This window comes from Echeneis naucrates, chromosome 16, assembly GCF_900963305.1.
Source record: "Echeneis naucrates chromosome 16, fEcheNa1.1, whole genome shotgun sequence".
Lineage (NCBI taxonomy): Eukaryota > Metazoa > Chordata > Actinopteri > Carangiformes > Echeneidae > Echeneis > Echeneis naucrates.
The window spans coordinates 7,375,062-7,397,266 of NC_042526.1; the positions used below are offsets into that span (position 1 = coordinate 7,375,062).

Below are 22,205 nucleotides of genomic sequence, written 5' to 3' on the forward strand. Positions count from 1 at the left end.
CAGCCCCCCTTTTACCAGGCACTCATTGGCTGTTTTTGTTGCTTTTAAACGTTTCCAGAAATTTCACATCTTCCAACAAAAACCTAAACAAAAAATAAATAACTAAACTGATGTGCATATATAATTTCGATCATTGCTGCGAGATTAAGAGTGTACTAATCAATTATAGTAATCCAAACTGCAAAAAATAAAAATGGCTATTAAATCAGTTCAATTTAGGGCATTGCTGTTACACATGCTTGTGCAGGAAAAATAAAATCTGAACGTCCTGTGCATCAAATATGATTTTTTTTAATAATCTGTAACTAAATATACGATCAACAAAGCCAATGTATTCTTCAAAAGGAGACAACACTGAACTATGTTCACTGTAGACTATGAACTCTCTATTCTTCACTGAGTAACCCTCTTAGCAGTATCGGGTGTGAGATTTCGGAACTTCTCCAATGTCCGTGAACGCATCTTTTTGTTTTGTTTGTTTTTCTTTCCCATAAAGCATTGCGGCTACAGTCCTACGAGTTCAGAAGTCAGAGACATCAGCTGGGCAAACAGAGCATCGCTGATATAATACACACAGAACAGCTGAACACTATTGATGAGGATTTCTGAACACAGCGAGGTTAGTAAGCAGCGTTGAATAACACTCAGAGGAGATCAGAGGCTGCACTGTAACGATAGACTGAGCCTCACTGTGACTTCTGATGCAATCGGCACAATATCACTATCAAGCACTGTTACCTTGCTTTAGGAAAAACATTAATGTGCCACAATCTAAACTTTCCTTCGTCGTGTGGATGATAATGTTTAGTCCATTCTCGTGTTGTGCGTCAGTTTCTGATTGTGCATGTGAAGTGACTGTGTTTTTATTTTTTGCCCATTGTTGGAAGTATTTTAACTGTGACACTTTCTGGAATGTCCCCTTGCTTCAATCTAATTCACAGCATGTGTCATCGAATTGATGATGTTATGAAGCTCTGTTGTGAGTTATCTGCCAACCAGCAGATCCAGACTACGGTGAAAGGCTCAGGGAAGGGGGCGGCAGCAGCTGGAGGACTGGCCTTTGCTGGGGGGTTGGTTGGGGGTCCTCTCGGTATTGCAGTGGGTAAGTGGAGACATATTCCTCCAGCTCAACAGAAAACAGATTTGCAGTCTGTTGACTTACTTGTGGCTCCTGGCAATTTGTTGTCAGCATGTGCTTTCTGCTGTATAGCACACATATGACTTTTGGACGGATCAGTATTATTGATCATCTCACACATTCAAATCCCTCTCCCCCTGCAGGTGGTGCTGTTGGAGGCCTTCTGGGCTGCTGGCTGACCAGTGGGCAATTCAAACCAATGCCACAGATCATAATGGAGCTCAGTCCCCAGCAGCAGCAGAAGCTTTATGGTGATCTCATGGTCATCCTGGGAGACATTCAGTGGACAGATTTAGTCCAGTTAACTGCTCTGGTGATGGGCAACTCCACCCTGAAGCAGCAGCTAACAGCTGCACTTCTTCGGTACGTTACCAAGGAGCTGGAGGCCGAGGTGCATTATGTAGATTAATGCCTGAGGAAACATTGGACACCTGATTAAAAGGCCCAAGTGCTGTAGAGGATGGACTCTTTGAAAATAATGGACATTGTTTTGTTTTTTTTAAATAGAGCTCAAGAGACTTTTGATTAAATGTGAAATCACATATTGTAGTTACACAGATGCTGTCAAAGTCCTGTTAGCAGCTAACACCGGTGAAAAAGAAGGTTGGCCCATTAAAATTACTTGAAACAGCCTTTTATCTCGGGTAATTTAAGGAATTATTTATTAAGCCTTGAATGTTTGTAAAGATCATGTTAGACTTTTGAAGTTACTCTGAAATAACTAGCTGCCTAACTGCAGCTACAGTCATGCAGTCTCCAGCCATATTTAAATATAGAGGATTGTGCACCAACTAGGCACCAATCGTATAGTATGAATTTTTTGATTTGATGTGAATTTATCAATTGTTTGAATTCAACCAGCCTCTGTGTACCATAAGGTGTTGTGCCATCACTGAGTCAATTTGAACTATTTAATGCTTCAGTAAAAACAGTAAAAGCAAAAACGACTGCAGGTTTCAGTGGTTCATGCAGTCACACATGCACTTTATCTTACTAAGCAGTTTGGATATGATTTCTGCTGCCATCTATGTGATGAAGATTTGCAATGTTTTTAAGTTGATACAGTTGTTTTATTCAAAGGCCCAATTTTTCTGTCTTTGCTCCCATATTTATATTTGTGTGACGCTTGTGAACTTCAGAGGAACCCCTCCAACTGCAAAGCTACAAAGCTGATAAGTTTATTATTCATTGTGGGGAAACTGCTGTGACTGAAAGACATCAAAATAACTGACAAAAAATAAGTGTTAAATAACCTTTTATTATTACATAGACATATTGTATGTCACCAAGCACTCTTTCACAAAGCCATCTAAAAATACATATTACAGATAGGATCTCTGACAGAGCGCTGTTGTTTATCCAACAATGACGGTGTCATCGTCAGGGAATTCGTAGTAGGGAACCTCCAGGTTCAGAGGAGCAGGCCCTTTTCTTATTCTTCCTGAAGCATCATAGTGGGAGCCATGGCAAGGACAATAGTACCCTCCAAAGTCCCCGGCATTGGCAATAGGCACACAACCCAGATGGGTGCACACACCAAGGACGATTACCCAACGGGGATTAATCACTCTATCCTTATCATGCTGGGGGTCACGGAGCTCTGCAATATTTACAGCTACCTCTGTGGCAATTTCCTTCTCTGTACGGTGACGGACAAATAGAGGCTTTCCTCTCCACTTGAAGGTCATGTTTTTCCCTTCAGGGATGTCACTCAGCTTGATTTCAATCTTGGACAGGGCAAGGACATCAGCTGATGCGCTCATGGAAGAGACGAACTGGGTGACCACTGTCTTGGCCATATAGACGCCTACTACAGTGGACGCTCCAGTCAGAAGGTAGGAGAATGCTCTTCTTGAGTCACTGCTCTCCTGGGATGACTTTTTGGGGTCAATAACCTCGTTGCGACGGTAGTCTGAAAAGTCAGGAATCTTGACATCTGTGTGGGCAAGGCGGATTCCTCCAGGAGCTTAAAAAGAAAGCAAACAAAACAAACAAAAAAACTCAGAATTTAGTATTTGAAAAAATAGGAATAGATGGAATTAATGCAGTATAGAGTGATCATCAATTTTGAGAATTTTTCTTCGAAGTTTCAACACCTCACCCTGCATCCTCCCACGCTTACTTAAGAATCAATTTGGCCATGGTCATGAACACAGATTAATAACTTGTGGTGCCTTCATGTGGCACATTTGAATTTAATGTTAATATGGCAAAGAACCTTTTACAACCTTGATTAAACAAATTTTTATTAATATTATTAATTAGTTGTTCCAGAAGATAACTGAAGCCAACAATATCATGATTTGAGATATCATACCAGTCTGAGGAGGCTTTACACGTTTCACATTTTAAGCACAGAATCAATTGAGCATTCTGTGTAGCTCATTGATATTGTAGTTCATATTTAAACGATTCCCCCCCAAACTGTTGAAGTCTGCAAATAGCGAGTTTTGTCCCAAATATATACTTATTTATCATAATATTACCCCATGAGTGCCAAATGAATGGCTGATAATTAGCCAGAGTGAAGTTCATTTACAACATAATCACTGTTATAATCATAAATATATAAGACCTGGCCACATGGCATATTTGTGTATAATACAAGACCTAGGAATATTATATTCATGCCTCATTCATTCTTAATAGTTAATTGGAAAACATCGGCGTTCAACTAAAGCTGAATGTCTCAGGTGACAGATTCCACTTCCTGTTAGCCACAGAAGGTTGTTTACAGTAGTTTACCCACAATAACAATGGGTTAAACATCACGCTATACCAGTTTTACGCGACACCAACGACAAAATCTACTCGAAATGAAGTCACAACATTAAAATTTTCATGTTCCACCAGGCAGCTCAGTGACAGATTTCGCTAACTTTGACAACCACCGCAATTCGTCCTTACCAGAGGCCGGAACCAGCTCCTTGGCTCCGGGGAAAACCAGGCTTCTCACCGTCTGTTTTGTTGCCTGCGAGTACAGGGAAAGAGCCCCTGAACGGGCAGCTATGAACATCATCTTTGCCTGAGATGAGGAAACTTTTACCCCGCAGTTGGGGACACGACCTTGTGTGCGCAAATCTTAGGCGTCACTCTCTAAATTGCCTGACTAGAAACTGTCAAGTCTCCGCCTCAACGTTCCTCATCACGGAAGGGCTGAACGAAATAGCCTGTTCTTTTTTGTTTCTTTTTTTTTTTTTTTAAGAAAATTAATAAGTAGCCTTACAGTTTATAATCAACACAAAATAATAATCTATCTAAAACTGACTAAAAACGAGGATAGCGTGAGACACAATACAAACAAAATGGGAATTTTGTACAGGCGTTTTTCCAAGCCATCTATATCCAAAGGTCCTGGTGATGTAAACAAGGGCTTTCTCACAAAATATGGAGACGCTTTACACAATGGTGACGTGAGGAGGGAAAAAAGGAAAACAACAATGAAAATACCAAAAAGAAAACTATTCCTCCTCATTATTTTTGCTTATGTTGCGTTTTCATTGTATGCGGCGTATAATGTTTTCTTCAGCACCAAAGTAATCTCCCGCGTTCACAGGGTGGTGAAGAAAGAGACAGGGGCGCCCTCGGGTAATTTCTCTTAACCGATGCCTAGCTTCTATCGCAGAAGGGCTATTTGACAAAAAACCCCAAATAAATCCACAGTTAGGAACTCATTTGTTTCTTGCAATGTAGCTTAAGGAAGTGCGTTTTCACAGGCCGAATGGAAACGGTGTGTTGTATTTGCAGGTGTTGTCAGAGATGGCGGCGCAGTTGCTCCATTTTTAGCAGACGAGTGGAATCCGTGGGAGGATGAACAGGTGGACTACAACTCTGCTCTGAACAAAAAGAGAGAGGCTTTTAAACAGCACCTCGCTCGAATTGACAAGAGCAAATCTAAAAGATTCAAGGTCCAAATCTGGGGGAAAGCTGCCGTAGGTAAATCGCAGTTTCATGAGGTGTAATCAATCTGTCACAGCTTGTACAGAGGGTCCTGGTCCTGGTTGTCATTTTGAAATAACAATGCTGTGTCTTTTCGGTGTTTGTTTTCATACGTAAGTGTTCATTGACTCTACAATCTAACATTTTTCAGGCTCTTTTTTTATTAATTATTAATTGAGCGTAGTAAAAAAAAAAAATCTGAAAATATGGATTTTCAAATTGGTTAAGGGAAGTTTGGTATCGCATTTACCAAAAGCTCTTCAAAATCAAACATTTTCCCAAAAGCACATGTACAGTTACATACGGAAGCTATATCGCTATCACTATAAATCGCCTAACCAAGTGAAGAGAGAGTGCCAGAGTGAAATAATATACATAATTGGCTGTTTAGAACAATGTATTGAAAAACAGCATTAAGTCTGGACAATTTAGGGAAAATACCATTTTTGTATGTTCAAGTAGCTGTGGCCCTGGTGGTCCTAGGCCTAATTACGTAATATATTAAATTAGTAAAACTAAAACCTGAAAAGAAAGCATTGTCTTCTTTTTAATTACACCTTATAAAACTAACAGACCATAAAATGTTTGATAATTTGCCCCATAGATTAGTAAATGGAGGCAAAGACTGCAGATCAAGGATTTTTTCATTTTGATCTGAAATTGATTATAGCGTTTTTGTAAAATTGTCTCAAATTGTCCACATCATTTTGACTTAAGGCCAAATTTAGAGATAGTACAGATGAGAGTATATGTATTGGGAAGCAATGAAATTATCCAGATTACAGGTCTTAGTATATTTTTTGTTTGTTGATCAGCATCTTTGTATGCATGCTGTTTTGTGGCTGAACCCTACTGTGCAGGGATAGATACCATGACAAGTGGAATCAATGAACACAAAGAACGTTGTTATTCAGTTTAAAGTAATAGTTTGTAATTAAAACCAATCTTTTCCACAATACCCTCTGTAGTCCAAAAGTAAATTTGATAGTCATACATTAAGTTTATTTACTTAACATAACCCATACTGTCAATTAATAATCGACATTTTCCATGTTAACAGAGCAAATGTGAGGGAAAAATATTAAAATATCTCAATCAATTCTATTTTTTCCCAAGAAAAAAAATTACTAAGTTTTATTTTTCTTGCATTAGAGGGGAGAGGGATAACACTTTTGATGGTCTACACATATAAGATCCAAATGACAAAATGATTGATACGCCTGCTGTGGAAGCTTGGCATCAAAGTGACTATATCAAGGTACTGCACATGTTCACATTTATCTCAAATTGTGGTGCATTTTTCTTTCATCCTCAGGTCTTTACCTGTGGGAACATATTTTAGAAGGACCTCTCAACCCTACTGACAAGGTAGCACAATGGAGAGAGGGGGAGCTGCAGTTAGGGAAGATTGATTTCAGGTAACAAGTCCCATAAGTCTTCCGAACCCAAACATATTTACAGCCTCTTTGCAATAAAGCACACCATATAAAACCCATTGAAGAAGACTGAAATATATCATTGATATATGACATCTTCCCCTTTCCCTCCTAACTTTCTGTCTAGTTTCTACACAGGCCCTGCTGTGGTCCAAGGCCATGTTCCTCTGGATATGAACAGTCTGGTTCTGGTCCTGAATGGGCGTGAACAGCAGAAGGTCTCTTACTCCACACGGTGGCTGGAGCATGTTCAAGCTCTAGTTCATTCCCACACTGTGCTGCACGTGGCTGTGGTCCTACTGGGCAACGAGCAATGCAACAATGACTGGATTGGCCCATACTTGAAGAGGAATGGTGGCTTTGTTGACCTGCTGTTTCTGGTGTATGACAGCCCCTGGGTCAATGACAAAGATGTCATCCAGTGGCCTCTCGGTGTTGCTACGTAGGTCATCCTCGATTAGTATTATGTGTATTCATGTGTAGACAATATTAGTGCTGAGCAGCTTCTGTGGCCTGTTTTATAATACATAACATGGTCTAACATGTTAAGCTGTTTTCCCTTTTTCTGTGCAGGTACAGACAATTTCCAATGATCAGGCCAAATGCCCAATTGATTACCTCCAGCAGGCCATACCTCTGCAATTTCCTAGGAACTGTTTACAAGAACTCCTCCAGAGAAACACTCATGCAGGTGCTGAAGCAGTCAGGCATGGATAAGGAGTGCATCACCACTGCCAGAGAGAAGTACGTCATTTACTATTTAGGGCCATTGTTTAGGACTAATATGGAAGAGAAGATATTTAATTGCAATTTTGTTTTATTGACTTCCATATTTTTGGATTTCATTGTTACATACCATGAATAAGCACTTACTTGTATGTCCCTTTTTAACATATAAAATATTGACATAACTCTTTGTGCTACATTTGTCTTAAGAAGACTAAAACTTTGGAGGATACCCTTTTGATATGCTGAAGCATCACACAGTCACTGTGTTCTTTGCTGGAAGCAGTTTGAAACACCCAACCCCCAACATTTTGAGGCAAATTTTCAAGTTAATCTTTTTATTCTTTGGCCTGGTTTCAATCCTGAATGTGACAACTAAATCAATTTTAGAATTTCTCCTCTTTTAATTTCTGTAATTTTAGCTTTTAAGGTAATTTTAAACATCATACTTTGAGATAACTACATGACTTGTCCTAATGGAACAGTACAGGAATGGCCCATATCTTTTATATTTATCTGGTAGCATACTCACCTTCCTTCTCGCCTCAGGTGGCTTCCTCAGGAGACAGCAGACAGTCTGAGACACTATCAGACAGCTCTGGCCCAGAGCGAGCTCACCCTTTGCCCAGTCGGAATCAACACCGAGTGCTACCGCATCTATGAAGCCTGCTCTTATGGCTCAGTTCCCGTGGTGGAAGATGTACTGACCCCTGGTACCTGTGCAGCGGGGTCCAGCGCCCCACTGCGCCTCCTGAAAGCTGCAGGAGCGCCCTTCATCTTCATCAGTGACTGGAAAGAACTGCCGGCCATCTTGGAGAGGGAAAGAGGGATGAGCCAGGAACAGAGGGTGGACAGGAGGAGGAGGCTGTTGGAGTGGTACGCCAGTTTCCGTCAACAGATGAAAGAGAGGTTTGCTGATGTCATCGAGGAGACCTTCTTCAAAAGCGGCTGATTGTGGTGCTTAACTAACAAACCTTTTAAAGCTTAACAGGGATACCAGAAAAGTTATGTTATTTATTTAGTGTGGAGAAATGTGATGTACTACTGGAATAGTGAACCTGGTGATGTTCGGTGTGATATTCTTATGCAGGTCTTTAAAAATTACTATGTCTATGATAAAGTTTAAAACCTGCCTACACTAGTAAGTTAAGTCCTAAAAAGGACTGCATGGCATTACTGTATATTTATTACCTAAATGTTTACAATTGTGGAATGTCTTGGCATCTAGAGATCATGAATGATGACTTGCCTAGTCCTTGCATAATTTCAGCTATGTTTTATAAATCTGTGTGTATGTATGGTGATTTCCAGAAAACACTAAACATTAGGTGTGAAATGAGGTGAGATGAGAAGTGTTTTAGGACGTATTTGAAAATGGTACACAAATCTTGTAAATTTTGTATTGTGAACAGCTAGAAATTGCATGTGTCCCTTTTCTGAAAAAAAAAAAAAAAAAAAAAAAAAAAAAAAAGTATTTATTTCAGTGGTGTGTTGCTCTTTTTTTAATGGTGGTGCAATACAATAAAATGGAATGCTGTCCTGATCAGAAATCTGCTGATGTGCTCGTCCTGTGCTTCAATTTATCCTGCAAGTGGCGCTGTGGGCCAGTTAATTTTCAACAGTTATTTTAATTTAAGTGTGAGGGGAAAGCGTTTTGAATGAAGAAGAAAAACTTAAACTTTTCACTTTCATATCAACCAACACAGATGAATGTATGTAGGGTTCTAAAGACAGTGTATCACCCTGAAGGTTTAGAACAACATACAAAATGATACGCATGCTGATTGTCAGAGAGATAGATGCAGACACGTGTTCTCAAATGGGACAATAGTCTGAGTTTTTTTTACACCTCCCTGTTAAATAATGTATCACCCTCTATTACAGTCATCTGGATTAGATGTAGTCTATATGAGTGCATGATTGTGAGTGGAAAAAGCAGAGCTCCTGGAGTGGTCCCGAAATTTCCCCCTCCGCCATGTGTACACCTTATCTCACCTGGCGCAGAGCTGGGCGTTAGATTATTTTAAAAAGTTTTTATTTCTAAGACTGGCTGTCCAAATATTTAAGTCTCTAATTAAAAATGGTGATAGTTGGACCAGTGTACCGACTGATATGGACGTACAAGAAGCCGTAGGATCAGGAGTGTCACTCCAGTGGTGTCCACTAGCCGTGTGTGCGTGTGTGCGTGTGCGTGTGATCCCTCCCTCTCCCCGCCTGGCTCCGGCTGCTGTGTGCTGCAGTCGGCCGGCCCTGTCTGCCTCTGAGCCTGCTGGGAGTTGGTTGGTTGGAGGAACCGTCGTGGGAGAGTCAGTCGCCGGGGGGGGGGATAAAGTGTGTGTGTGTGTGTGTGTGTGTGTGTGTGTGTGTGTGTGTGTGCGCGCGCGTTTCCCAGTCCCAAACTGAACTGGAAAGCATTATCAAATACCACACGCACTCCTCTGCCCGCCGGCTGCTACTACTTTGAGGGATATATATATGATATATGTATAAAAAGCCGCCACGGAGACGCGAAAAGTTGCGTGGCTGTCTGAGTGTTTCTTCTTCGGTGGTGGCGGCAGCCGCGGGGCTGTTGCGTCGCGCCGGCCGCTCCGGTAGTTGAGCGGATCCATCGGTCGGAGCAGGACCGGAGCACCGGCCCTGCCGTGAATCCGCCGCCCGTCCACAAGGAAGAGGAACCATGAGGGACTAAACCTTTCTCCTCCGGATCCAAGCCCAGCTGGTTGCTGACTGAAATCCTTTCAAAGTGCCATTTTGTGTCGCACCTCTTCCTCCCGTGTTCATTTTATTTGATTTCATTTCATTTTTTTCCCCGTCTCCCTCCGGTGTGGGATGCCTCGGCTGCTGTAGGATCCCGCTTGTTGACAAACAGTTTAAAAGAAGAAGTTTCCAAAAAAGCTTCGGACGCTTGGAGATAAGAACATGTCCGCGCCGAGGTTCAAAAAGGATAAAGAAATCATCGCGGAGTACGAGAGTCAAGTGAAAGGTGAGCAGGAGAGACATGTTCCGATGGGAAAATGTGCTTGTTGGAGTCGATATAGATTAAAAAAACAAACAAAAAAAAGTGTCTTAGTTATCAGTCTGCCAGGCATGTGGTGAGTTTAAAAAAAAAAAAAAGTTGGAAATGGTCAAAATGGACCTGTTTGAATTTAGTGCGAGGTGAACTTCTAACACCAGAATATCTAAACTGTAAAATTACACATGGGCCCAGTACAGTTTAGTGATAACCATGTCCACATTGCAAAGGGAGTGAACAGTATAAAAAGACTGATAGTTGTGCTGGTGGGGGGGGGGCTTTCAGCCTTTGCTTCACTAGTTTTGCATGTGAAAGCCCAAGAAAGTACTCAGCAGATACTCACCAGCATAGAGGAGATCACTATCATTCACACATGACCTGCAGTCACTATCAGGTTTAGAGCATTTATTTATGATTACTGCTCATAATACAGTACCCCCCCCCCCACACACACACACACAACCTGTTACTGTTGTGGTGGCAGTGACTGAGCTTTCCTCGTTATTGAGTTGGAGATTTTAGTTACTCATGCATCCGGCAGCTTCACAGCAGGATTATGCAATTCAAGAGAGGATGAGCAGAAGTTCAGTCAAGTTAAAAAATACCCCAATAGGTAACACACGTGGTAACTATTGGGGTATTTTTTTGACTACTCTGTGTCCCATATTTTTCCCATTTGATCTCACAAGCCCACACGATCACTCCACGGTGTACCATATGACAGCTGTGTCTTGGTTTAAGCACCGTCGTGATACAATCCTAATTTATCTTGTGTCCTCTATCTGCTTCCCCTTTCCTCCAATGCATGCAAAACAGAGGTAGTTTATTCCCAGAAGGACCAACACAGGAAAGAGGCAGTTGCTTGCTCCAGGGTAACCATGGGGATTTGGCCCCCAGCCAGTCAGCTCTGTTCTTCACTCCTGTGAGCATGCTGAAATACCACCTATTGAAATCTCCACATCCAACCTGACGTGCCAAGAGAAAGAGGAAGGCGTAAGGGTTGATTGGGATTAGAAGATGGAAGTGATAAAAGAGAGAAGTACGCAGGGCAGTTTGAGGATTTTGAGATGTTTGTGTGTCTGGGTGCAAGTTCTCATTTCTGAGGAATGTTCAGCGCCCCTTCCTCTCCCTGCGAGGATGACTAAGGGCTTTTAGCCGATAATAGAGGATGATGCACAGTCATAGGGGGTGCTGAACAAGAGATGACGAAGCCTTCCATTTGGCATACAGAACCCAGTGGGGTGATCACAACAACCTGATGCTGATAAGAATAGCTGTTGCTTAATGGGACCACTGAAGCCTCATGAGCACTGTTTTGTGGAAGATGCAGAATTCAGTTATGAGGGCAATGCGCTGAGGCTTGTCATGCGACAGAAATAATGTTGCTGCGATGTTTATTTATATTTTATTCCTTTGGAGGGGGTGAACATCACAGGTTGCATTGAGCTATTTGCATAAAGTACTGTACTTATCTGCCTTGTATTGCAAATTGCCTTGAGAGTTACTTTATTTCATGCATTCATTCATTCATATATATATATATATATATATATATATATATATATATATATATATATATTTATTTTTTTATTTTTTTTTTACAAATACATTTGGAGAATCTTTTTGCATTGTACTTTATTCGAATGCGATTGCTGATGTTATTTTACATATAAAACAACCCAGTACTCACTTTATGTTACACCATATTGAATCATAGTCATCTATAGCTTCTATAAACACTCAGAAGTTTGCGCTTGTTGTCAAGTAAACAATAGGTCAGATTCCTATAAAAGCAGATGCTGTTGATAAAGAAAAAAAACTGGTAGGCTTGTTTGCGCATCAGCAGTTAGTAGTGGAAGAAAATGGTTTGTAAAGTATTAACGTGTTTTTTGCATTCAGTCAACATTAAGTATTCTGTTCTGGAGGAGCTCCTAAATTTGAAGCTGTAAAGCATTTTATGAGTTTGGCTTTCACAGTGGCAGTGAGTGGGATCATATCTGCAGTGTAGCTGTGATAGTGTAAGGTAGATTCTATTGAACAGACATTGACTACTCAAGAACAGCAAGCGGCAGAAGGTAACGGGGGATGTGTCACCATTTCTTTTACATCTTGTCTGTCTCACGGTTAAATTTGTGTAATTTTAAAAATATTTCAACACACAGTTATTTTTTTTTCCCTCGTCTGGAGCCATCTGTCCTAATTTTTGCCACTTGCACTGTGGTCATCTGCTATCATCCAGCTATCTGGCATTATTTTTTCTTTTCTGGGGGAAAGAATGAAAGCCCCAAAATACAGTTTCAGTACTTTTCATAATCATGGTTGCATAGCGTGATGAAGAGGCATGCTATTTGAGGTATTCCACATAATTTCCGACAGTTACTGTCTGAAAGCCTCCTAACAATGGGTGACAGTACAATTCTTGGCCTGACTTGTCATTCAGCCGCCAGCCAATTTCTTTACCCTCCCGCAGAAGAAATGAAAATGAATGTCATTTTGGTTAAGATAATTATCTTTTCATTGTAAAAGCTATTAAAGGGGGATTAGAGATTTGCTAATTGCTTGAATTGGCATCTACATCAGGACTCAAGTTTGTTTTGGAAAACAAATACATCAAGAAGACTGGATTATGACAATGGAACTCATTTGTGCTTAATAATGCACATTGGCTGTGCTCAACTGAAGTCATTTTAAACCAGCAGGGGAAACATTGTGGGTACATTGGCATTCTCTGTGCAGCTGTGTGTTTGTGTGCGCTGGCAAAGTGTTGGTTCGTTGTCTTGCTGATTGCTTGCTAGCTGATTGTGACCTGAGGGTCGTGACTCTGTAAGCAGGGCCCCTTGAGCCCCTGACTGGGGTCCTCTCCTAAGATCACCATAAAGGCTTGCCCCTGTGACCTGCCCCCACTGTCGTTTGAAATCAGAGGCATTCCCATCTATATACTCCAGCAGCCTGGTCATCTCATGTTTACAGCCAGGGGGATTAAAGGCAGGAAAGTGCTCTGAGGGGGTTTATTTGGCTCTCAAATCAGACTGTGGCTTGTGAATAAATATCACTGGCTTTTTAAAATGAGTAATAGTTGGAATTAATATTCTCTAATTGTGTAGCAGAAGAATGAGATATACGTGTTGATCATCTATAGGTAACATCTGGATTGTATCAATTTTGTTTTTAGCTAAATAAATCAATTTCTCACCCTATTTCAGTGAGTAGAATGTACAGTATAGTGTCCTAAATGTGTCCACAGTTGTTTTATTGGTATGTTTTGGTACAGATTACACAAATGTTTATTTAAATATTTCGAGGGTATAAAAATTAAATAGTTTTTATTAATTTGTGCTTGAAATGTTTTTGAGAAATGAAATATTTTCATCGTAAGGGGCAAACTTTAGCATTTAACTAACATCTAAATGACTCTTCCCAGTTCAGTACCTCCTACAGCAGTGAAGTTGTGTAATACTCATAATACTCAGTGGATATTGCTGGATCTCCTAAAAGTGTCTCAGAGGTGTTGATGGAGTTTAGAGCTTTAAAGAGAAATGGAATCCCAATGTCTCCTGCTGCTTTTCTTCACAACATCACACATCCATTCACACACTTTGCTTCTGTTTTTTTCTCCCTGTCCTTCAATAAGTGTGTGTGTGTGTGTGTGTGTGTGTGTGTGTTTGTAGCGTGTTTCCACCCAGTGGTATGGCACTGGGTGTGGTTTCAGTGTGTTTGTGCATGAGCATGCGTTTGCATGGGTGGGTGAATTGTCATTGACAGCACCATCTGTGACCACTCACCCTTTTTGCAGTTTTAATAAACTGCTGAGCACAAGCAACGCTTCACTTTCCCTGCTGTGCTTTTCATTTTAGCCACAATGACCACTCGGATATTACTGCAGCCCCTCTGGACCTTCACCTCCCCCTCAAAAAAAAAAAAAAAAAAAAAAAAAAAGAAAGAAAAAAAGGCCACACACACCCCTATCCATGGTCACTCATCCCTAAACCAAACTAAAAGTCTGCAATATTTACGTGGCAATGTTGCAGTTGAAGACTGAAGTTTTTTTTTTCTCCAGTTGTAACAACACTGGTTAATTTGGTTTCTTCCCAAAATGGATCAAATCAATCCCACCACAGTGTGACGCCAAGTGACGCTGTTTTGCCTCTCAATGAATCATCTGGCAATTGAAAAATAAACGCTCCACTCTCTTGTGTAAGTGGCTGCACATGCCATGTTGTGCTGTGAGCCCCCCCCCTGTGTGGAACCTGAGTGCTTGATAATGAGCTGGATGCAATTCAGTGCGTAACCACACTGCTTTAGCTAACAGAAGGTACAGTGTTCATGAAATTGGACAATGCTTGAGAGAACGTAAAACACAGGAATTAAAACTGAGTGGGAAGGCGAAGAGAAATAAAAGGCAAGGTTGGAGAGATTTTGGCAAATTTCTGGACAAATTTACTTCATTGGAACCACTGCTGGGGCCCAGCAGATGGACAGACAGGAAGGCAGACAGACACAGTGTGACCCATCAGGCCATGCTGCTGCCTGGATTAGGAAGGAGACTGGGGGATGGGATGGGACAGCAGGAGGTCAGTGCAGGAATAAGTGAAGACGGAGGTCATAATCTCTGACTTGCTTGACTTGTGTTAATCTGCGTCTCTCTGTGTGTTCAGCCGATTCATCTCCATGATGTAAGCTGTTTATGTGTTAATCGGTGGCAAAAGCTTTTTAAGATCAATACAAACAGGCTCTAAGTGAAATTTCTTGTTGGTCCTTATTTCCTGCATTCACTCGAACAATGTAACATCTGACAGCTCTGCCTTCTTTTCTGTGTCAAAGGTTTTACTTACCATGACAAGCTGTTGCCAAACAGCGGGCTGTTACTGGGCTCAGGTACTCCTGTGTTGTCTCAGATTAACCTCATGGGAACCATGTCCCTTTATGTATTCTCTTTGGCAAAACCTGGCGTTCTCGTGGACAACAAATAACAACAACCTGAGTACAGACTGTGCTGTTGCAGAGGATAATGGGCCATCTTCCTGGAGCTGCTGCTGGTTGCATTTTAATTGGAATATTAGGCGATTTGTATTCCCAACAAATTCATGTTCTTTTGTATCATTTGGCCATTAGATCAATCTCTGATGTGCCCAGAGCGGCTGGTTGTCAATAACTGCTTTGATATCATCTCCACTAATTTGTTTATGACTCAAGTAATTCAACATGCATTACAACAGGCATCTTGACATAATCAGGTTATCCTACTCAGAAGTTCATAATTGATGTAAACATAACTAAATAAAAAAATTGTTTCCTTGGCAGTTGTTTGAATTGGTATTGGCACGTGTGCAGTGTCACAGAGTTTAAAGCATAACACTAGGGACAAACATTTAGGATTTAAGAAACAGTGCCTTTGTTTCGTTGATTGCAGTGGTATAAAAATTAAGCTGAACTTAACAGGAAACAGACAAAACTCCAAACATCTTGGTATTTTTATGTCTAATATTTCTTATGAGGGTGCACAGAGCTCAGTAATAGGATACACTCCTAAGGAAAAGGACAGCCAATTTCAACTTTTTTAGGTTGACAGTACTTTTTGTGTGTACAGTACACTTCCCCTTTTAGACCACCTTGCAGTGAGGCAACAAGTAAAGTAATAAGAAAGACATTTGCCTAAATTTGGAAGATGCACACTCAAGGCAACAAAAGCAGTGTATTTACCTTATCTGATCCTGGACCTCCACTTTCTGACTGAGTATCTCTGTACTTCTGACTGCCATCACCTGGCATCCTTCCCAGCTTCCTTAATATAATACAATTCAAAACAGGCAAGTGTTTGGCAGGAATAGTAACCAAGAGGCTTTCATTGTGCTGACAAATCAAAACTCAACATCATTCATCAAATGGTTACTCATATTTTTTTAACTTTACACAGACAAGCCAAATGATATTACTCACTGTATACAATGCATATTATATATAATGTCATTCCCACTATATTCTTGAGGTTGGGTCTCTTAAATGTATGTCAGTATGTCGGAATGGTGTTATTCAGAACTTAGTTTTTCTACAACAAAAACCCCGTAAGGGATCAGTGTTGCTTTCCACATCAGTAATCCAATTCTGAGGCATGGTTATGAGGCCCGGTAAAACTAAATCAAACCCTGATGTTAACTTCTTTTCTGATACATTACATCAAGTGGAACTTTATATTCAAAACAGTTGTCTATGTGGGCAAACATTTCCCCTAGCTTATGTTTAAAAAGCCTCTTTCAGCTGTTAACATGATCACATCTTCTTGTAAAAGCTGAAATGTGCATCATCAAATCAGCCATTTCTGATGTGAGTTATCAAACACACAGTCATACTCAGATATCCTTTTAGGTCTGATGTTTCCAAACAATTCCTCCATCCACCGTCTGTCTTCAACTCTCATTCCCACCCAGCCTTAACACGGAGGAACAGAAGTTTAATTTACTGATCATGCATACTCCCCCTTGTCCCTTCCCCAATTCTTTCCCTTTTTTCTACCTTGACCTCATGACCTGAAAAAAGCAGGCTTTGAGCCTGCTGCCCTCCTAATCAATAGCCAGAGACCACCCCTTGAGGCACGGCTGCTATGTTGGACTGCCCTGAGGAAAAGTTTGAGTGTGAAACGGCATTAGAAAAAGAGGCTGTCAATGAGATGTCAACTAAAGGCTGCGTCTCCCTTGTGTCTGTTAGTCTCACTGATTATAGCTTCGAGCTAAGCCATGCCTCTTTCCTTTATTTTAAAATATAATGCACACTCATTGCTGCGGACAGCAGAAAATGTCTACATTGTTTATTGTGGTCACCCTTTCTGGTTCCTTTTGGGAGTGCAGAGCGGCACTGGACAGAGTCTCTCATGGTCTCAGCCCTCAGTGCATCACCCTTGCTATAAAGCCTCATTGTGGTTTGCAGCAGGAGGTTGCCTGAGCTGCAGCCATTGCTGGTGTCTGAGCAGCCCTAGGCAGGTCTTATGAGCTCTGGCCTGAAATTTTCTCCACCCTCCCCCGACATGGAAAGTAGAGCCACAGCTGTGGTTCCATACATGCATATGTGGGGTGTTTCAGGGGAAAAAAAGCCATTTACGGATAAAGATCTGTCAGCCATGTTACTTCACTGCTCATTGTGTCTCACTGCCGGTGGTCACACACACAGAAAGCTCCGTTGTAACCCACTTGCTCACTTGCTCCCAATGCTTCAAAGTAATTTCTCAATGGCTAGCAGCAAAATTAAAATAAATCAGAGAATGCAAATGAAGATGAAACTAGATATTATCTTTCACTTCTATCTTCTGTAATGCTTTCTCGTTCCCTGAAAACTCTCCTAGCTCCTGTGCAACACTGGTCAGCTGATTCCATAAATAGTACAATCATTTTATTGTCATGAGACTTCATGTCATGTGGTCATTATGCAACAGATGAAGTAGCTGATTTTTTTTTTTTTTTGCATCTCCTTCACGCCTTGAGTTTACTGTGAGATAAAAGACAAAAATGCAGCTGAGTCATCAACTGTTGCTAGTGCAACACTCGCTTAGATATTCACACACACAGGAATGTGATTAATATTAGAGGCCGAAAAGTAAATGTTCCATGCAATACTTCTGGTTTTCAGTTTCTGTCTGTTCTGCCCCTTTGCCTCCGTCCTGCCACTGAACCCCTGCTGTCGGCCTTCTGCCCTCGACAATTTGACTTGCTGGCCACCAAACTACTGACCTGCCAAATTTCTTTGGTCAAATGTGTGTGCTCCTGTCGTGCTGTCAACAGGCGTTGTGGATACCTCTTAAATAATGAATAATTATTGTTCTGTGAGTGTGACTGTATATGCAACTTCACTACACAGTCCTTGGAAGTACATATTTGTGTTTGCAACAGTTTAAAAACCGTGATGGTTAGTCAGATAAGACATTACAAAAACACTGTGGCACTCTTTAGAGTAGTACTACAGGAAATACGATGTTAAGATTAATGCAGTAAATCAATGTCTGAATATTTAACCTCAAATGACTAACACATTTTATTTCTGTTGTTCACTTACATTTCAGTCAGTACTCCCACTGTCTGATTTGTGCATGCTCTAAAACCATTCAAAAGGCACTCTTTCTCCTTTTAGTCGCATGAGGGACTCATGGACAGAACAAAAAGCCTATGTCTCCAACCCTCACCTGATCGAGCGCCATAATATTACATATAGCTACTGCTCAGTTCTTGGAAAACTTTGCGTCATTTTTTTTCAACGTTTTTTTTCTAGTAGGTGTTTTTTTTTTTGAAGGTTAAGATGAAGTGGAGCGCATTACTCTCTGCAAGATGTCCCAGCGGAAGACTGACAGCCTATTTTATTACAGTTTAACAGAAGTGGCATGAGCTGCAAAGCAAAGTAAATTTTTTAGGCTGGTCTTGAAATAGAACAAGCCTGATACTGTCCTGATGTACCCTTTTTCTGCAAAACTAGTGTGATTTAAATAATAATAATAAACTATTAAATAAATATAGATTATGATCATCTCTTGAAGGAATATTTTGCTGAAGTAGAAAAATAGCTGGAGAAGAAGATTGTTTCACACAGTTCAATACTGTGTTTCTCTGCTTGCACTTGCTCAGTCAGCTGCCCAGCATCGACACAGGAACCGTGAACATGCCTCATATATCTTACTTTTTAATCAGGCTATGTGGAGGCAGCTACCATCTCCCCTGGGGTCCTGTGATTTGTCCTGGTTAATGGCATGTCGGTGGGGCATGATGCATGGCAACCTGGCTAGGTGTGTGGCACATGCATGACTGGACAGCGGTCTCTCTCTCTCACACACACACACACACACACACACACACCCTCACTCAGGAAAGGGCAGCCTCTATGTCTGGGCTCTGTGGGAGACAGAAAAGAGAAAGCCCCAGTCTTGCTTGCTATAGTGTAGAGAAACAAAGGAGCTGTGAAAGCTGATCTGCCTGTTCTTTTCTTCTTCGTACTTCTTTGTCCCTCACTCTCACATTTTGAGCAGCTGCCCTGAGGTCCATCACATTCTTGGGCTGCACTCGGCTCAGATCTCATGTGGGAATCCAAAATCACTTGGTTGATCTCGCGGTGGTGCCTCCTGGAGGCACAACTTGCACTTGGTTTCACCTGTCCAGCCATGCCAAGTTTGTGTTCACATGGGGGAGATGACAAAGGCCTTTAGTGAACTATTCTGACAGACATTTTTTTCAGTGGAAGTCATGTCATTTCAGTGCCTAGGAGCCAAGCTGAGAGCCTGCTCTCAGAGTCAGCCATTGCCGTTGGTACTTAGAAAAGTGGGAGAGGATTGGCAGTTAAAGCTCTCCTGAGGGTAGGTCAGAGGAGATAACGTCACATAACTTGCTGTAACTTCCTCCATATTGGCTTGCACTGTAATTATCTGGAAATTAGGTCTTTGTGAAACCTTCTCATTCCCTTTTCATCTGTATGTGTGTGTGTTGGAGCATAACATATTATCTTGGCCACTGCTGCCTCTTGACTAACGGGGCAGTGGGAGGGGAGGTGTCGTCATTGTGGACCTCCTGATTCTCCACAGCTTGCTTTTCACCGCCAATGCCTTGTGAGAAATCAATCTCTGCTTGTTGTGATCAGGAATGTGTCGAGAGGGACTGACTGGTCCTCAGGCTACAGTGTGAGACACAGAGAGGGAGCTCAATCTGAAACCTGAGTGAGGGTGGAAATTAGGATGTGATTTGAACTACAACTGTCTTCTTTTCAAGTGATGGTAGGCACAGAGAAAAGACCTATGAGATAGTTGCACAAAGCAACAGGTTTCTGTTTATAAATGTACATACAGGCAGCTCTGTAAGGCCTCACTTTTAGCTTTTAATTCAAAATGGCACTATACCTAACACCAACACATTAACATGCTTTAATGTTTTAATGTTCACCATCTTAGTTAAGCTTATTGGGCATTAATAGGTATTAGGTGATAAACTCTACAACTTTACACAGTGATCGCACCAGATGATTCAGAGGCTCACCCACGGGATTACTGTCCGTAGAACCGCACTGCTCTGCAACTACACCGGAAAACCACATATTTAAGTTTCAGGAAACCTCCATCGTATCAAAACATAGCACAACTCAGAGTTTCTCTTTAGTAATTTGCCCCGTCCTCCAGCACTCAAACTGATATAAACATGTAATTATTCCTGACTTGTTCTCTCCCCTTTTCTTCTTAAGATTCCTTTGTCAGGTGAGGATCTCTACGTTTGATCTTGAGAGGAGGAATGTGGAGCAAATATTTATCCATGCCTCAGTTTAAACCACCAAACACGGCTGCACTGCAGTGAGCTATTTCGATCAAGGCAGTCTCATTATTATGCCCTTGCGGTACGGCTTTGCCCATACGGACGTTGTTGCATCAGACTAAGAGCAAAAAGATATTCAGATCTTATAGTAAATTCTCTCTTTCATTTAAAGTTTGACTTTAGCTGTCAGTTTGATTAGTTGAAACTGAAGTCACAGGTTTCTGTTACATATTTTGTTTAGTTCTGGGAATATTTCAAACTTGCATGATGATAAAATTATAATGATTGTAAGTTTATGATGGTCCCTCTTTTTTCTCTGATGATTCATTCACAGCCCTTAAACAGCCATTAAAAATTCATGCATGCCTATTTAGTTGAAACTCCAAAGTGTATCATATCAGCATAATTATATCTCTTTGATTTTAGATTATGCGTCTGCTTTGAAGTTTAGCTTTTAGAAACTAAATTCTGTTCCAGTAGAAAAAGACCCACCATTAATGTCTGTGTTGACACTCGTCCATGAACCCTTGTGTGTGAGAAATCATTTGTCTCTTTACTTAAACTGCCAGCCCCCACCCCTTAACCATCCTCCACCTGCCCTCATTTCTCTACTCTCAATCTTCAGTCCCAGCTTTAGCTCACCCATCCATGCTCTTCATTACTCTAACCCAGAACCTTCCTATTTCAGTCCCAACCCCTTTTGCCCTCAATACCCGGTCTGTGACCAGCCAGATGAAGGTCTAAGTCATGTAGATGCTCTTCAGCTGACATTCAGTCAGAGGTGTCATGTTAACCATAAACACTAAAGAATTCTGGCCTGGTTTAGTTGGGATGAAACATCTGGTAAATTCATTTTCACCATATTTGCTTTCTTTTGTTTGTAGTTTTAGTGTTTCAAAGGGCAATCAGCCCTGCAGCTTGGTTGTGGTTGTTATCGATACCGTCCAAGGTCTGAGGTTTCATCTGATATTTTCATTCTACGCTAGATCTTTTATGTAATGAACGTGCAATGGCACTGCTTCATTCCACCAATAAACCTGCTAAATTTCCAAGTTGATTGTCGTTTTCTAATTGTTTTTTAGTGTCTGACATTCTTTTTATGTTCAGTGCTTTTGAGTGTGCTTATGTTGTATTGTGTATATTGCAGCACTTTTGTTGTTTCTTACCTTCTTTTTTATCTACCGCTTGTCTGCAATTCAAGTTTTCCTCTTGGGAATAAAATTAATGCGATCTGACTTATAAACAGTGATGTCTCAGCTGAACTAACAAAAGTGGTTGATCAGTAACAATCGAAATAAAGAGGAAATTAAACCAAGAGCAAACAGTAACAAAGCAAACCAATTTAATTAAGTAAATAAGTATACACTCATTAAGTCACACAATACAAATACTGGGTTTGTTCTTCCCTTTCCTCTCCAAATGGCCTCACTTGTCATGCCATGGATTCCATAAACTGTTGGAAAGAAAACTTATACAATCTGGTCCACGTTGACATGATTTCATCACATTATCGCTGCAGCTGCACATTCATACTGTCTGTTTCACCACGTCCCAAAAGTGCTCTGTTGGACTTACATCTGGTGATTGGGGGAGGCCTCTGATGAACATAGAACTCATTGCTGTATTCATAAACTGAATCTGGGATGATTTTCTCACTTGGTGCATTATCAGTAACTATTAGAAGA

General features: G+C 41.0%; 4 protein-coding genes across 10 annotated transcripts in view; 3 read left to right on the top strand and 1 right to left on the bottom strand.

Annotated features, from left to right (window-relative positions):
* The first annotated feature begins 504 nt into the window (after positions 1-504).
* LOC115056784 (protein C19orf12 homolog) lies at positions 505-2,136 on the top strand. The gene is made up of 3 exons (XM_029523499.1): positions 505-619; positions 942-1,102; positions 1,282-2,136. Exons 2-3 carry the CDS (start codon positions 943-945, stop codon positions 1,545-1,547), a joined length of 426 nt encoding a protein of 141 aa, XP_029379359.1. The 5' UTR covers positions 505-619; position 942; the 3' UTR covers positions 1,548-2,136.
* Positions 2,137-2,376: 240 nt separating this feature from the next.
* LOC115056723 (cytochrome b-c1 complex subunit Rieske, mitochondrial-like) lies at positions 2,377-4,269 on the bottom strand. The gene is made up of 2 exons (XM_029523409.1): positions 4,046-4,269; positions 2,377-3,104 (listed from the first exon to the last, which is right to left on the bottom strand). The coding sequence occupies exons 1-2, from the start codon at positions 4,155-4,157 to the stop codon at positions 2,494-2,496; spliced, it is 723 nt and encodes a 240-aa protein (XP_029379269.1). The 5' UTR covers positions 4,158-4,269; the 3' UTR covers positions 2,377-2,493.
* A 261-nt stretch (positions 4,270-4,530) lies between these two features.
* On the top strand, positions 4,531-8,722 carry rxylt1 (ribitol xylosyltransferase 1). Of its 3 annotated transcripts, none has more exons than XM_029523166.1 (6): positions 4,531-4,726; positions 4,886-5,074; positions 6,393-6,495; positions 6,641-6,955; positions 7,087-7,257; positions 7,789-8,722. In XM_029523166.1, the coding sequence occupies exons 1-6, from the start codon at positions 4,579-4,581 to the stop codon at positions 8,189-8,191; spliced, it is 1,329 nt and encodes a 442-aa protein (XP_029379026.1). In that variant the 5' UTR covers positions 4,531-4,578; the 3' UTR covers positions 8,192-8,722. The 3 variants fall into 3 exon arrangements, with proteins under 3 accessions (XP_029379026.1, XP_029379027.1, XP_029379028.1); XM_029523167.1 differs by having other exon boundaries at positions 4,925-5,074; XM_029523168.1 differs by lacking the exon at positions 4,531-4,726 and having other exon boundaries at positions 4,905-4,956.
* An 814-nt stretch (positions 8,723-9,536) lies between these two features.
* The window catches only part of srgap1a (SLIT-ROBO Rho GTPase activating protein 1a), a 73,401-nt gene continuing 60,732 nt past the window's right edge, over positions 9,537-22,205 (top strand). For all 5 annotated transcript variants that reach the window (XM_029522329.1, XM_029522331.1, XM_029522328.1 and 2 more), the window contains exon 1: positions 9,537-10,222. In XM_029522329.1, the coding sequence (XP_029378189.1) occupies positions 10,159-10,222 (64 nt within the window). In that variant the 5' untranslated portion in view covers positions 9,537-10,158. The remainder of the gene's footprint in view (positions 10,223-22,205) is intronic.

Bases quoted from the DNA above. Each gene is read 5' to 3' on its own strand.
- LOC115056723 (XM_029523409.1), bottom strand. From the start codon at position 4,157: ATGATGTTCATAGCTGCCCGTTCAGGGGCTCTTTCCCTGTACTCGCAG. The intron at 3,105-4,045 runs GTAAGGACGAAT...TTTCTTTTTAAG, and splicing joins GGAGCTGGTTCCGGCCTCTG to CTCCTGGAGGAATCCGCCTT.
- LOC115056784 (XM_029523499.1), top strand. From the start codon at position 943: ATGTGTCATCGAATTGATGATGTTATGAAGCTCTGTTGTGAGTTATCT. The intron at 1,103-1,281 runs GTAAGTGGAGAC...CTCCCCCTGCAG, and splicing joins TCCTCTCGGTATTGCAGTGG to GTGGTGCTGTTGGAGGCCTT.
- rxylt1 (XM_029523166.1), top strand. From the start codon at position 4,579: ATGAAAATACCAAAAAGAAAACTATTCCTCCTCATTATTTTTGCTTAT. The intron at 5,075-6,392 runs GTAAATCGCAGT...TTTCATCCTCAG, and splicing joins CTGGGGGAAAGCTGCCGTAG to GTCTTTACCTGTGGGAACAT. The intron at 6,496-6,640 runs GTAACAAGTCCC...CTTTCTGTCTAG, and splicing joins TTAGGGAAGATTGATTTCAG to TTTCTACACAGGCCCTGCTG.